Consider the following 16,545-nt stretch of genomic DNA (forward strand, 5'->3'; position numbering starts at 1 on the left):
TGAGGGTGTGCCTATCAGAAAAGAGATTAAAGGCTGAGCAAGTCAGAGCAACAGGTTTCTGCTTTGCTGTTTCATTGAATGGGTGCCTTATGAATATTTAGATAAGAAAGTGATCACGAGGAGCATAAATCACTAAGAACGGTCATTTAACTGAGATAAAATCTGAAACTGTAAAAAGAAATCTAGCAGCATTATGGGTCTTTTTTTTTTTTTTTAGTATTATAGGTCTTATTTTACTTCATGAATGGAAGAGATGTCGGTGATTCCCTTTTGATAAATAGTGAAAAATCATGTTTTTTTTTTTTCACACATTCCAGAAATATGTTCATTTAAATATTACCTGGGCTGTACATTATTTAGTAAGTTAGCCATTCCTAATTCAGATTTTCAGAAGTTAAAGGTTACTTTGACAAGACATGGTAATAATCTCTGAAATACATGTCTTACAAGACTTCTTTGTTCAAAGTAACATTTGCAAGGACAGTTTTGTGATCAGAACTGTATCTGTTTTTCTTTTGGAGCTGTAGGAGAAAGGAGAACATTTTCTCCTTCATATCCTGCTAAGTTTTCTTCTATTAGGAAAAAAAAGTCTTTATATATTTTAAGACCAATCATTTATACTTTACTAGTAAGCACTAAGAATAGAAAAGGCAGGACTTACAGGCCCAAGATGTTAAGATATGAAAATGAAAAAGATAGTAAAGTTTCTATTAAATGGTATATGGGGCATGTAATGTTGTGCATCTACAGTTAAAAATTGTAGGAAACTAATCGATTCTTGATAGGATTACTAGACTAACAGATATACCTTTATTTGAAGTCACTTGGGGTAGATTTTCTTATAATTTCTTTGTGAACAAGATAGAGAAATGTGGCAGACAATTAAAAGGTGAGGTGAATTCATAGTTGAGGAATAGCCATATGCCAAAAGCATGTTTGTTAATTAAAAAAATCAATTGATATCAACCTGGAGGGAGCTCTCTAACCACAAAACATGGTCTAATGTACTTGACCATGTTTTTCCATATTTTCATAAATTATTTAAATTGCATCATTGTAAGTAGGCTTAAGAGTTTGTGAAAGAAAGCTAGAAATGATGATGCAGGAGAGATCCTCATCCCATGGCTTTTGGTCAGATCACATGTAGAGTTTTATATCCATTTCTGAGTCCAGCAACTAAAAGGCTTACTTACCAATAAACAAACATACAAACCCAAAATGAAAAACAAAAAAGGAGGGGCAATAATTATTGATTAGACTGTGCATCCTTGAGGGCAAAGCCAGCAGAGTTAGAGGGGATCTGGACACTGCATTATATGGTGAAAGCCTTAGGAAGGTGGGGATGCTGTTCATCTTTGTTTAATGGTAACAGCTGCCTTCATACCTGAACTTTCATGTGCTGGAGAAATTAGTCTTATTTATTCTATAGTGTCCTGTAGCAACATTTCTCACACTTAACATACATCTCTTTTTCCCCCTGTCTCCTGTTACTGTTCTATGAAACACGTTTTGAGAAACACCACTTCTCAGAGAGTATTATGATACTTGTTGGCGATGGGTGGGGGTGGGGGAGGGTGGTTTCCCAGAGGCAGATTTTTGATTCAGCATAAGAACTTTGTAAGTTAGGAAAAGCTGCTGTGATGAGGTGGAAGCGTTGCCTCGGGGTATTAAGCTACCACCATTCTCTTTGTGTTTCAATTTCAGTTATCAGTGGTTAAAGCAGGAAGTATCGTTTAAATTTTTATGTAGTCTAGAAGCAAATTGTGAAAATAGTCTTGTTTGGGTATATGTATATTCAGCACAGGAGTCAAATTATACATAACAGGGAAAATTGAGGAAATGAATCATCCATATTTTCGTCATGTTTTTAAAATGTAGGTTCATCTAGTAACGGAAGAAGAGGAATCAGCTAACACATATGCAATACATCAGGTAAATTTGTTTAAAAATTGGTATCACTTAGATCTAAATGTAGATATTGTGTCCAAAAGACAAAATGTTGATCAGTTCTTTTCCCCACCTTTTTCTCTTAACCACTTTTTTTTTTTCACTTTTTAATTCAGGTATAATTTATATGCAATAAATATCTCTCTTCTTAGTTTGCAGTTCTAAGAGTTTTGATAAACATAGTCTTGTGACGACCACAAAAATCAAGATAAAGAACATTTTCATTTCTCCCTAAAATCTCCCTGTGCCCCTTTTTATTCAACCCCCACCCCCAGCCCCAGCTCCTGAGGAGCTCATCCATTTTCTGCCCCGTTTTGCCTTTGAAAGAATGTCAAATAAATGGAATCATATAGTTTGTGGTCTTTTATGTCTGGCTTCTTTCAGTTAGCATAATGAATTTGAAATCTGTTCATGTTGTATGTATTTGAATTTTTTACCTTGTTCCTTTTTCCGACTACCTTTTGGTAGTGTTTAAGAAAAATGACTAGAAATCATCAGCAAAGGAGGAAAGCCCTACAAACTGTAGTGTCTTCTCATAAGCAGCTGAGCAAAACACTGTATTTGCTGCTACTGGTTTGTGCTCATGTTTTTATATAAGTAAGAAGAATGTGAAGTTATCAACCAAAATACCAGTTATATCATTGAGCAATAGGGTTTGTTCTGTTGTAGAAACAATATGCTTTTAAGATTGTATGACTACATTGAGATTAAGTCTTTGTTGGCTAATTAAATGTACCCAAACCTCTTGTTTCCTCTCCTCTACATTAACAATAGTTTGTCTAATAATATCTGACTTGAGTTTGTTACCTTGGTTATTGTGAGTCCTTCTTGATTGTAGTTAGTTCTTTTCTTTGCCTGGCAGCATTTAAAATAATCAAAGTAGTGTAGCGTTCAATAGCATGTTTTAGGCTGATTGTAATGTTTATATCCTGAGACATAATGATTATATCTCAGTGATTTTCTTATACACCAAATCTTAGTGATATAATGATCATATATTTTTCTGAAGGCTGTTTCATGTAATTTTGTCCCCCTTCTTCTGCACAGGTGGTTCTTCCAATGCTTGGATACAATATTCAGTACCCAAAGAATAAAGTTGGGCAGTGGTACCAGGAAATACTTAGCAGAGATGGACTACAGACATGTAGGTTTAAAGTACCAACTCTGAAACTCAATGTTCCAGGATGCTATAGACAGATATTGAAACATCCCCATAATGTCTCATACCAACTAATGGAAGAACATGAAATTGATGTCAAAACTGAAGGTTCCCACATTGATGAAGCAACTTTATCTCTTCTGATCTCTTTCGATCTTGATGCTTCGTGTTATGCGACAGTCTGTCTGAGGGAGATAATGAAACATGATTTTTAGAACCACTACCCTTGATATAATCATATATATGTATGTCACTCTTTTTTTTTTTTTTAAAGATTTTATTTATTTATTTGACAGAGAGAGACACAGCGAGAGAGGGAACACAAGCAGGGGGACTGGGAGAGGGAGAAGCAGGTTCCCCGTAGAGCAGGGAGCCCGATGCGGGACTCGATCCCAGGACCCTGGGATCATGACCTGAGCTGAAGGCAGTCACTTAACCAACTGAGCCACCCAGGCGCCCTGTATGTCACTCTTTAAAAGGAAGGGAGCTAAAATTTCTTGAGCACCTGCCATGTGCTAGCAGCCTTATAATTGTTATCTCCTGTAATTACTAAACATCCTGGTGAAGTAGGAGTTTGATGCTGATGTTCTAAAGGACATATAGCTAAGTAAGCGCAGCATCTGAATTTAAGACCCCAAAGCCTATGTTCTTTCTATTATCTAATGTTTCAGTGATCTTTATTCTGTGTTATAAAATTTATAATCTTTCTTGACTATTCAAAACAAATAATACTGCAAGATAACATGTAAGAAAAAAACATGTTTGGAGTAATGTTTACATCCTCTAGCTCCTTGCTTAGAATGTAGATGAAACTAGATTGTAAGATGGTTGGAGAGAAACAGAAATGAAGCATTTTGTTAATTATTGTCATTCTTTTCTGTTTTTGCAATTACTGATCAGAATAATACATTAGGGAAATATAATCCCTACATTTATGATAGCTACCCCAGGGTTGCTTACCCCTTAATGAGATAAATTATCTTCAGTGAAGATTGAAAGAAAAATTTTCATACAGTTTCTTTATCTCAACATACATTGAGCCTCTTGACTTTTTGTGATATTTTTTCCTATAATCTAAAACATAGATTTTAGAGTCAGACAGACCTGGGCTCAGACTCCAGCTCTGACACTTACTAGTGACTTTGGGTATGTTATTGATTCTTTTTGAGGCTTAAAGAATTAAGACAGCACCAACCTCATAAGCAACAAGTAATAGGATTGTCTCCACCTTTTATGTTGCTGGAGGAAGAAAACATTTTGCCCATTTGAAAATTGAGATATTTGTTTAACTGTCCCACATCATAAATCATCCTTAACCACTTTATATCAGTTAAATTTGGGAGGGATGGTATATATTGATCAGGAAGATCTAACATTCTTTCATTGCTGGTAGTATAACATGATGATGAAATTTAAAAAGTGGTATGGAGAATTACATGTCAGTAATGTGGCACTTTTATATACTCAAGTCAGTGAAACTATTTTGGGTATAGTAGCATAAGGAAATAAAATTCAAAAGAAGGAAAAGAATTATATGCAATGCAAAATTTGCTCATTGTAACATTTTTATATAAAATGAAAGAAATTATAATTGTTTGAAAGTCCAGCATTAGACAACTAAAGTAAGTGAAGTGAGATATATCAACTTGATAGCAAAATATGTAGTTATTAAAAATGATGATAAAAGTTTAGGTATGTGAGAAAATGTTGCCCTTCAAACCAGAACATAGATATTACAAATGCAGTATACACACTGAATGCAGCTTTTACAAAGAGAGGCGCTTTAGCATAGTAATTAAAAGCATAGTTACTGTGGAAAAACTTCCCAAGTTTGAACCTTGGCTGTGCCACATAGCATGTGGCCTTAGACAAGTTATTTAAGCTTCGTGTGCTTTGGTTTCAACATCTATGAAATAAGAATGGCAATGTACCTACCTCATAGGATTATTGTGAGGATTTACCAAGTTCACAGATGTACAGCAGCTTAGAAAAGTACCTGCGACTTAGTTATTGTTAAATAAGTATCCGCAGATGCAAGTTTGGAAGGAAGAGAAAAAACATGAAAATAACTTTCTTTTTTGTCATATATTTTAATAATAAATAAATCTCAGAACACCAAAATTGGACTTTGTAGTACCATTGTATTTTTAAAATTACCTTTATCATCTTAATATTTATTGAAAATAAAATGCTATGTTAAGTAAAAAATTTAGAAAAAGTGCCATTTCATATAATAAATTATATCCTGCAAATATAATCAGAAAGTGAATTATGTAAATTATTCAATTCTAGATGTCTCTTAAATGTTGAGTAGCAATTAGAAAATATGAAAGTGTTAAAATGTGCTGTCATTGATATTTTCTTTGCCTGTAGATGGCACTATTATTTTAGATACCGTATTTATTTACTTAATACTTCGGCCATATGTAAGGAAAGAATCACTAACCTTGTTTCAAGTCACCATAAGATGTATTCAGATACTGTTGATGTGGAGAATTATTTTATATGCCAATAATATTTGACATGTTAATTTTTTTTCAGTGTAAGGTCTTGAATATATTTTGGACCAAATGATGACCAGTCACCTAGGTTTTTGCAGTTTTCCTGGCCATTCCAGGCCTTCAGAAGGATAATCTTTGGATTAGTTTTAATTTTCAAGGTTGTTTTTGAAACTGAGCCTCAGGATTACTAAGGTAAAAAAAATTGAGGTCTTTTTATTAAGCTAAAAACACTTCAATGTTTGTGACTTAGGCTAAACTGAAAGTCATATGCGAGTTTCAATTCAAGTAACATTTATTATTCGTTGTGCCAGCACTTCTGCTTCTCTCATTTTAATCCATATACCCAACCTATAGGTAGGTAATATTTTCCCTGATTTTGCAGATGGGAAAATATCTGGGTGGTTTACTGACCTATCCAAGGTCAATTAAGATAGTATGTGGCTGAACTTGATTATGCTTCGTAGATCAGTACTGTTTTCATCTACCTAATATTTGCCTTCTGAAAACAAGTTTTTTTTTAATGACTTTCATTTCCACTTACTCAGTATTACTTGCCACTGATTAATAGGCCTATTGGAGCATGTCTTGAGAGAAACAAGGTTCCCTTTTGAGATTCTGAGACCAAAATAAAGGTAAAGGAAATCCTTCAGGAAATTCCCAAATCATTTTGGAATATTTTCCAGAATACTTTGGGGCTTGTATCACATTGTTGGGCAAAAGTATTGCAAATCACAGGAGGTTATTTTAGATGGTACCTGGCACAATATTAATATTGAAAAAGAAGGGTGAGAGAGTTGCTCCTTTTTTAGAAAATCTCATGAAACACTAACAACAGTGTCCAGCACCTAAATTTTCAGTGTCAGCTACTATGCTATATGATGAAAGTTTTACAATGGACTGGTTAATGACTTCCCCTTGAGATCTGATCTGACTCTGTCTTAGCGTAATTATAATTCAGGACACTTTTAGACTTATTTATTTCTTTTGTAAGTGGAAATAACTATTTCTAAATCTGGAAGTTGAGCAATTCATTCAAATTAAGATCTTTAAGAACTATCTGGGTCAGTGTTTTCAATATTTTCCACCTGGGAACTACCTTTAGGAGACCAAAAAGAAAGTGAAGCCCCAGGTTAACAGTGAACTTTTCTTGCATTAATGTAAGGATAGAAAAAAAGGTTGGAGGAAGATATGGAAGTGAGGAAAATAGGACTTCTCATTTTTTTTTCACTTTACATCTGAAGTGTTTGGGGTTTTTAAGTAAGAATATATTTGTGTATTAATTTTGCACTTGAAAGCCTTGAAGAAGGAGCATCTGCGTGGCTCAGTTGGTTAAGCATCCACCTTCAGCTCAGGTCATGATCGCTGACTGCAAAATCGAGCCTCACATTGGACTCCTTGCTCCTCGGAGAGTCTGCTTCTCTCTCTCTGCCCCTCATCCCACTCGTGTTCTCTCTCTCTCTCACTCTCTCTCTCTCAAATAAATAAATAAAATCTTAATAAATAAATAAATAAATAAAATAAAATAAAAAACACCCTGGAGAATACTTAAGGCTCAGAGAAGGTAAGGTAAGGGAATTGGTGGATTATGATGGCATTATTTTCAGAATATTCTGGTGGCTCATGCCAGTATATCGTCAGAAGGAAATTTATGTATTATATGCTTTAATGGTACTAATGGCAGTTAATACAGATAGTTTAAGGTTTTAGTGCCTGTGCTATGGATTTTGCTTTCAGATTTGAGGTTCTTTCTTAGAGATAGCTTAAAGTCTTATGGTATTGTTTTAGTCTATTTTTCTTGAGCCCTTCTGCTTTACCTATTTTTGATAGGCCACAAAGCAATGCCAGATGTCTGACATAATAATCAACAGATATTTCAGTACCCCTTAATTAAAGGCACTCTAGAAGATACTATGGGGAAAGAAAAAAGTGAATCAGATAATATCACTGCCTTTGAGGGATTAACAGTGTTATATCCTTTCAGATAACATTTGATTTGAAATGTTTGTTATCTGCAAAAAGGATATGCAGGCTAAATGGCTCAGAGAAGAACAAGCAGCATCTTTCCATTTTGTGTATGGCTCACTGTATGGCTGGTAATATGTTACTTGACCTCTCAGCACCTCATCCTGAATCCTTCAGTGATACTTATATTAGCATTTCTAAGCATTCTGAGATCTCCTCTTCAAATATGCTTTGAACTATTCAGTCTAAATGCTGCTTTCTGGAAAGCTACTACTTTAAAGAATGGGAAATGGTGTTAATGGAGTTAATCTTGTGTAATTTCAGTGTGGGTTGTCAGGAATATCTTTAAGTAAAGAAAATGACTCTAATCTTCTTAGGCAATTCATTTTCTCAGCTGCTGTGAGACAGGAGCTAATTTACTCTGCTTGTGTACATAGACCCTGTCTTACTAAAGAGAAATTTTACTAATGGAAAGAAGTCAGGACATCCATGAAATTATTTAAATTTAGGTATCTTGGAAAATATTATAAAATATAAGATATGTGAAATTGTCTTTTTCATGATCAGTTTTCTTAATAAATACCCAACTCAGTTACCAATGTAGAAATGAAATCCCTGTTACAAGGAAGAAATTTAATTATGGAGTCAAAACAAGTGCAATTTAGTTGTTTTTAAAGGGAAGAGATCAAAGAACTGGTCACTCCTTAACTGAGGGTGTTCGAGCAGCAGGATTGGGGTGGGGAGTGGAGAGGGTTAGGGATTCAATTCTTTATGCTTTTATTCCAAGTCACCCTTTTCTGATGAGCCCTACTGGCATTCTCTTAGACTAGTTAGGTCAGGGTTCTGAACTTTTCACTACAATAGGGTTTTAATCTTAGCTGATTATTGTTCCCCCCCCCGACCCCTAGTCATGAAGGACTAGTGTTCTTTTCTAAAAAGAGAAGATGAAGACTATTTCTATTAAAAAAATAGGTTATAGTACAATGGATTTTTTCACATCTGATTTTCAAAAGGAAACTAATTTAGGTTCATTTTTTCAATAAATTAATCTTAAGGTAAATCTAATAAATTTTTATGGTATGTGAGTAATAACAAAGCACTTTTTCTATTTAGAAATGATTTTAGAAAATTTGAGAAGCAGTTATTCTGAATTCAAAGAGCATTCTCCCAAGACATTGAAAGAGAAAATTTTAATATCATAGTGAAGCATTTGATGATTGTGTTTTTTATGTACATATTCTCTCTAGTTTTGATTATTGTGATAACTTTCTAACTGACTGCCTCTATTCTTCATTCTAACCAGTCCATCCTGTGTACTAATGTCATTTAACCTTGTAAAAGTAGAAATCTGATCCTGTCATTGTGTTTTGGCCATTAAGCATTTCAGTGGCTTCCCAGGATCTAAGGAATAAAAGTCCAAATCCCTAAACATAGCACATATATATCTGCACAGTATGACTTCAGATTATCTTTCAAGTGTCATCTTCCACTTACTCCATAAAACGTACTTTTTGTTTTAGCTCCGTCTGCTTTTTCCCAAATATATTAAGTGTTCCTGTGTTATACATCTCAACCTCCCATTCCTGTTGGCAGAATGTCTTTTCTGCTTAGGTTAAATATCTTGTCTGTGAAATCTGTGTTCTTATAACACTTGTCTACGTCTGTACTATTTCCTTAGTCACATTGCATTATACTTATTTGACTAAATATCTGGCTCATCTACTAGTAACTATTCAAAGGCATTAATCTTTATACCTCAGGGACCCATCAGTGTCTAACATGTAATAGGTTAAAAATGCTGAATGAATACCACAAACATACCTTAGTAAATTTATTTGGTGAATATATATATTACATATAATCTCAGGAAAGTTCTAAAATAGTTCTTTACCCTCACAGAAAGTTTAGGAGAATTGGGTCTCATTAGATTGCTTTTCCACTTTTACAAAATTGCCAAAATAATTTGAATAGTTTCATCTTTGTCATTACTACCTAGAAAATGTCTACCTTTTATTTAAATACTAAATGCACTGTAGAATTTCATTGCTCAGAACAAGCTCTCAAGCAGTATAACTATTCTCATTTTACAAATGAAGTTTCTAGGGCTTAAAGAGGTTAAGTAGCTTAACTCTAAGTTGCAAAGAGAGTTTAACCTAACTCCTTAGTTTCAAGGCCCATGATGTTAACTACTTTGCTCTGCTGATTCCTAATGTAAAATGTCTCAGTTCTCTGCTTAACTAATAGATATTTAATTCCTGCCTATCTCTGAATTGACCCGTATATTTCTAATTCTTTATGACATTAAGGCAAATTGGGGGAAGACTCACTTTAAATGACATAATGATGTTAAATCTTTTTCATGATAATGTAAATTATCATGAGCACTATGTGCTAAGCATTTTACAACTTATTAGTACATACCTATAGAATAAATATTGTTATTATTTTTGTTTTATGGATGAAGACATGGAGATTGTGTGCAATTAAGAAACTTGAGAAAGGTAAAACATGGAGCCAGAGCTGGAAACCAGATCTTTTTTCTTACAGAATCCAGAGACCCTTAAGCCATGAACTTGGTTTGAAATTAAATGACGGTGACTCCAGTCATGTCATAGAAGCCAAAACAAATGTTCTTTTGAAGTCACCTTATCCCAGGTTTTGAGTAAATGCTCAAAGACAGTGAACATCACAGAAGAAAGCAAGGCATCATGAATGAGGGCATAGAAGACATGTAAGCCTTTGTTAAATATGTTTGTAAATATTTCATGTTTTTATGCTATTTTGTTACAGAAACAAAAGACAGTATAAATAGACATGCAGGACTTCAGAATTCTAGACATGGATCTCATGTTTATCCTTTTTGAAGAAGTAAGAGACAAGCTTGAAAATGTGCAGGGAACTAGAAGCAAAACACAATTTAGCGTATTTGAAAAAGAACCAACAGACTTTCTAGAAGTGAAAACTATAATAATCAAAACTTAAAACTCATTGTATGAGTTCAGTAACATTACACAAAATTGAAAAGCAAACTGGTAAACTAAAAAGTAGTTCAGAAGGAACGCAGAATGGAGCAAAAATGAGATTTTAAAAAATACAGAGATATGGAGGACAGAGAGAAACTTTAAAATACATTTAATTGGAATCTGAAAGAAAGGAGAAAGAATAAGGTAGAGGCAACATTTGAATAGGTAATGGCTGAGAATTTTCTGAAACTAGTAGGATACCAAAATATGGGTTTAAGAAGTCCAGTGAATCCCAAGCAGTCTAAGTAAAGAGAAAGCCATCAATAATAAAAAGAATCTTAAAAGCAGCCAGGGAAAGATTATTCTCAAGGAATGAATAAAGTGATTGCTGACTTTCCAGAGCAATGATGAAATATATTAAAATAATGAGAAAGTTTGCAACTGAGAACTGACTCACTAGAAGAGATTCCAACCCCCCCCCAAATAACCCCCCCAAAACAGCAAAAAACACTTCAGAGAGAGGGTAAAGGATCCAAAATCAAAAGCCTAAAATGGAGGAATGAATGATGAACAAGAAAAGTGGTAAATATGTGGTTAAAATATAAACAAATGATTGACTTTGTAAATTGATAATGTCTCTAATATCTTCTGGGTTACAAAAGAATAATAAAACAGAGCCTGGGAGGGAACCGAAAGGAGTTAATGATCTAAGGTGGTTGTGTTATCTGTAAAAAAGGGTAAATATATTGATCAACTTTAGTCTTCTGTAAATTAGAATTGTGTGGTATAGTATCTATAATAGTCACTAAAATAATAAAAACAGCTGTAACATCCAAACTAAGTACAGGATGATTGCTCTAGTGTGTGTCCTACAAATTAGAGCTTCATGATTAGTTTGATATACTTGATAAGAGAAATTTGATGAAAATACAAGAATCATTTACATTATCATGAAAAAGATTTAACATTGATTTTTTAAAGAAAGGAAGAGCTTCAAGATAATTTCAAGTGTTGTAAACTTTGAATAATTGTAAAAAAATTCAAAATGTACTATTTTTTAGACACTGTCACAAGCACTATTTTTTTAATCATAAATTTTGACCAGGAAGTGTGTATAGCTGTTTCACACACAAAATCCATTACTGAAACACTACAGTCAGAGAAACAAGCTCAAATTTCTCTTTTTTTTTTTTTTAAAGATTTTATTTATTTATTTGAGACAGAGAGAATGAGAGAGAGAGAGCACATGAGAGGGGGGAGGGTCAGAGGCAGAAGCAGGCTCCCCGCCAAGCAGGGAGCCCGATGCGGGACTCAATCCAGGGACTCCAGGATCAGGACCTGAGCCGAAGGCAGTCACTTAACCAACTGAGCCACCCAGGCGCCCAACAAGCTCAAATTTCTCATTAAAATTTTGAAAATACTTTATTTTGAAACTGTATATTAACTCAACAGTATCTTCTCTAGTAGTTGTATTTCTTTCATTTTCTGATCGTATTTATATTTATATAAAGAAAGGTAATTTTTTTTTTCACTAACTCATACTCCTGAATTCTCTCAGTCTATTTTAGTGTGATACAGATACCATTTTCTACATGTGAGGGGAAAAGTTTGGGGAACACTACATTATATAGAGCCAGATGGAGTTGGGGAAGAGGATGAAGAGAAAATTCCTCATTATCTTTAATCATCCTGCATTTTAAGGCTACATTAAAAAAAGAAAAAATATTAGAAAATATTAATATCTATAAATATGAATACTCTTATTTATTTCCTTTTCCTTTACCTTTCCTTTTCTCTCCTTTTGGTTCATGCCCCTGTGCTCTCAGTCTGTATTTGACAACTGATTTGATCAGTTCCATAGCCACAAAAAGTCATAAGTCGTTGGTTTCATAAGATACTTCTGTGACCTTTGTACTGATGATTGCTTAGTGTTCCTAAAAGAAAACTCAGAAGGAGCCAGCCTTCAACTTCAGTGCCTACTCTAATTTCACAGTGAAATATATCTTTGTACTTACAACCCCCTCACAGCTTATCCAACTCTACTAGGTATTCTTCTTCATGTCCTAATGCTCTAAGAAAAGCTGGGGGCTATCCTACAATTTTCTGTTTCTGGAGTGTTAGAATGCTTGTTTTATCATGCATTCACTTTCTAGATGAGAAATCAAAGTATTATCATTAGCTGAATTGCTCTAGTAATTGCAGTTGAATAAAATTTCTCTTTACAGGAGCTAGTGGGAAATATTCTACATGTATTTAATTAGACAAATTAGAGAACTTAACATTTTAAGTCATTAGTTACTGGTTTTACAGTTGGGTTTAATGTCATCCAAAAGAGTAGACAGAACAATAAGTCTTTATAAGATAGGAGCTAAACTTAGGTCTCTGCCAAAATACCTTCAGGTCACTTATAATATGAATGCAGTTGTGCAAGTGGGCTTTTTCCTCCTTGTCCTGGAAATCATATAAAAGCAATAGGGAAATTAACATTTTTTAAAAAAATCCTGCAAAGACTATAATAAGCAAACTTAAAGTATGTAAGAGCTACCAAGGGCAGCTGAGATCTGGACAAAAGTTGCATGGCAAGAAGTGAAAAAAAGTAGCAGATGGGTCCAATAATAGCAGATCTCAAAAGCACATGCATTAAAGAAAATAATCTCTCTCTGAGGATAAAGGTCCTGCCCTAAAGAGAAAAAGCTATATCTCTTGTTTGGAAGGGTCTGAGAAATTGAGTAAGCAAAGTGGTAGCAAAAAACTGCCGAACCTGGTTTGGGGCTAAACAAAGCATTGCAAACAATGATGTATTTATAGAAAGCAGAAGGGAGAATCTCCATCAAATAACTGGTCCAAGAAAATTCAGCTCTTTCAATAGTGAGTAATAAAGAAACTGGGCACAACCTCAATACAAAGATACTGTAAGATAAACGTGGAAGAGAGGCACAAAATTTAGCAACAGATCACCAAAAGGTGGCCATATAGAAGATAAAAATTATGGGACGCCTGGATGGCTGAGTTTATTAAGCGTCCAACCCCTGATTTCAGCCTAGGTCTTGATCTCAGGGTCATGAGTTCAAGCCCTGCATTGGGCTCTGTGCTGGGCATGGAGCCTACTTAAAAAAAAAAAGAAAAAAATTGTGACACACACTTTGCTTTGGAGAAGCAATCATTTCTATGAAGGAAGTCTACAAAAAAAGAAATGGAAGGAGAAAGAAAACAGTAGACAAAAAGAGGAGAGGAAATCTGAGATAGCAGATTTCAAGAAAGATGCAGAAGACAAAAGCAATACTGTCAGAGAAATAAAGATGAAATTGAAACAAGCACCAAAAAAAAAGTAGATGGTGAGAAAAATACAATAAGGGACAGGAAAGATAAGAAGAATAAAATTGAACTCTTCCAAATATATGAAGATTTAAGCACCTACATGCACACATGTAAGGAAAATAATAAAACACAATGTTAATGGTTAAGATGTAAAAAGATAACAAAAGACCTTCATGTTTATGGTACAAGAAAATCTGAGACAAAATAAAAATTTACTTTTCTGTGGAATTACAGAAGAGTCTTGGATGCCTGGAAGGCTTGACGGACTGAGTACTAGGATGAATGAATTCTTCCTAGCTAAGCAGAGAGCCATATGAGCTTCCATAGTGGAGGGTGGATAAACTCAACCTAACTAAAGCTGTAGGCCAGCTTCAGATCAACTCAAAACCTAGGAAGAATCCAAATAAACAGTCTTTTTTTTTTTTTTCCCAATAGCCAAAAAAGGAAAGAACTTACACTGTTTGGGAAATAAATAAAACAACACTGGTCCTTTATACTTAATGTTGGAAATAGAATTTTTAAAATAAGACATTAGATGAAGCAAGAAAGTGTGATCCATACTGAAGAGAAAATGGTGAAATATTAAACAGTTGCTCCGAGGATCAGAAAAAAGGAAATGATATCTGCACTCACCACTTTTTTTATGTACTAGAGGTCCTCACCAGGTCCAGCAATAAAGCAAAGAAAAGAAATTAAAGGCATCAAGTTTGGAAAGGAAAAAAATTATTTTTTACCTTTGGAAGACAATCTGATAGTGTAAGTAGAAAATACAAAGTGATCTACCAAGAGACCAAAACAAACAGCTAGAACTTATTAGTGGTTTTATCTGGTTCACAGACTATATGGTCAATGTATAAAAATTAAATTTGTTTCTATGCAATAGCAATGAATAATTGAACAATGAAAATTCTTAAACAATACTATTTACAATAGCATAAAAACATGAAATATTTACAAACATATTTAACAAAGCCTTACATGTCTTCTATGCCATTAACAATGAAACATTTCTGAAAGAAAAAAAAAAACATAAGAAGATGGAGAGAGACATGATGTTCATTGGCTGGAAGACAATATTGTTAAGATACCAGCTCACCTCAAATTAGTATGTAGATTAAGTTAAATGCCAATCAAAACACAGCCAGCTGTTTGTGTGAAAAATAGTACAAATACTTTGGAAAACTGACAGTTTCTCATAAATTTAAACATACCCTACTGTATGACTCAGCAATCCCACTTCTACGTATATATCAAAGATTGATGAAAATATGTCAACAAAAATTACAAAATGTTACACACAAACATTCACAGTGACTTTGTTTATAATAGCCAACAATTGGAAACAACCCAAATGTCTATAAAAGAAAAGTGGATAAAGAAATGGTGGTATATTCATACAATGGAATAAAAACTTTAAGATACATGCAACAACATGTGTACATATCAAAAACATTGTATTGCGTGAGAGAAGCCAGAAACAAAAGAGAATGTGCTGTGATTCCATTTATATGAAGTTCAAAGCAGGCAAAAATAAACTATAGTAATAAACATCAGGACAGCGGTTGCCTCAGTGTGTGTGGGGAAAGTGGGTAGCAGGGGTCAGAAGTAAGGGGAGTTGGATCCAAGGGCTTGAGGGAAATTTTCTATGTGAAGGAAATATTCTGTATCTTGTTTGGGATGGGGTAAATGGATTTGTAAATTTGTCAAAACTTGTTAGACTGTGTACACTTAAGATCTATACATTTCACTGCATATGGATTACACTTGAATAAAATATTATAGAATCTTTGTGGCAGCCATGGCGCTCTTTCACTCAGATACTCATTCAAGAGTGACCCTGCCTTGAGGTATGCAGTTAACCTATAGCCTCACCTTTAGGATGTGCTACAGCTTTGGGACTAAGGACATGTTCTCTTCTGCAACTCCAGCCAGTGACTTAGCATGGCCTGAGTATTAGAGCCTGTCTAGTGAGATACTCTCTTAATGGGCAGTTTTGTCTAGAGCCCCCCCTTAGGACTAGCCACAATGTTTTCAGAGCTGCATTATAGTCTGAGGCTCTTCCTATCCAACTGTCCTTGCTTTCCCCTCTTTCTCAAGTTTCAGACTTGTTTCACGGTCTGAAGGGTTTTTTTGACCTCCTTCTGTTCCCTCTCACCTTTTTCTTTCACAGGCATTATGCTTAGTAAATCTCTTCCATGTCTAACTCCATCTTGGCTTTTGACACAAACTGTCAATTTAAAAAAAATCTGTGATAGATATGAGACTAAATATATGTCATATCATAATTGTATTGACATAATCCCAGAAAAGTTTTTTTTTTTTCACAAAGTAAATCACATTTATGCCTTTATGCTGGATGCAACAGGCTCACCTAAAACACATATATTTAATGGTTGAATATAGAATTGTCAACAAAGGCAAATGTAAACAGAAAGCAGAAGTCATGATCAGATTAGGCAGAATTCAAGCCAAAACACATTGAAGAAAGGAAATTTTGTATTCTTAATACCAAAACCAGGCAAGGATTGCCACAAGGAAAAAACATTATAGGCCAGTATACGTGATGAACATAGATGTAAAAATCATCAACAAAATATTAGCAAACCAAATTCAACAGTACATGAAGAAGATTATATACCATGATCAAGTGGGATGTATTCCAGGGATGCAAGGATAGTTCAACATCCACAAGTCA

General features: G+C 34.3%; 1 protein-coding gene across 5 annotated transcripts in view; it reads left to right on the forward strand.

The window, feature by feature from the left end:
• PUS7L (pseudouridine synthase 7 like) overlaps positions 1-16,338 on the forward strand; it is a 41,898-nt gene extending 25,560 nt beyond the window's left edge. Inside the window, exons 8-11 of one of the 5 annotated variants that reach the window (XR_010411549.1) lie at positions 1,879-1,932; positions 2,995-3,091; positions 5,648-5,799; positions 10,117-16,338. Coding sequence is in view for 4 of the 5 variants with exons in the window: in XM_045873598.3 (XP_045729554.1) it covers positions 1,879-1,932; positions 2,995-3,321 (381 nt within the window). In the remaining variant the exon portion in view is untranslated. The other 4 variants (XM_054507090.2, XM_064591369.1, XM_064591370.1 and 1 more) reach the window with 4 other exon arrangements.
• The last annotated feature ends 207 nt before the right edge of the window (positions 16,339-16,545 follow it).

Source organism: Mirounga angustirostris, unplaced genomic scaffold (genome assembly GCF_029215605.1).
Source record: "Mirounga angustirostris isolate CCGP_5_RB_7025 unplaced genomic scaffold, mMirAng1.0.hap1 SCAF_5, whole genome shotgun sequence".
In the NCBI taxonomy this organism is placed as follows: domain Eukaryota; kingdom Metazoa; phylum Chordata; class Mammalia; order Carnivora; family Phocidae; genus Mirounga; species Mirounga angustirostris.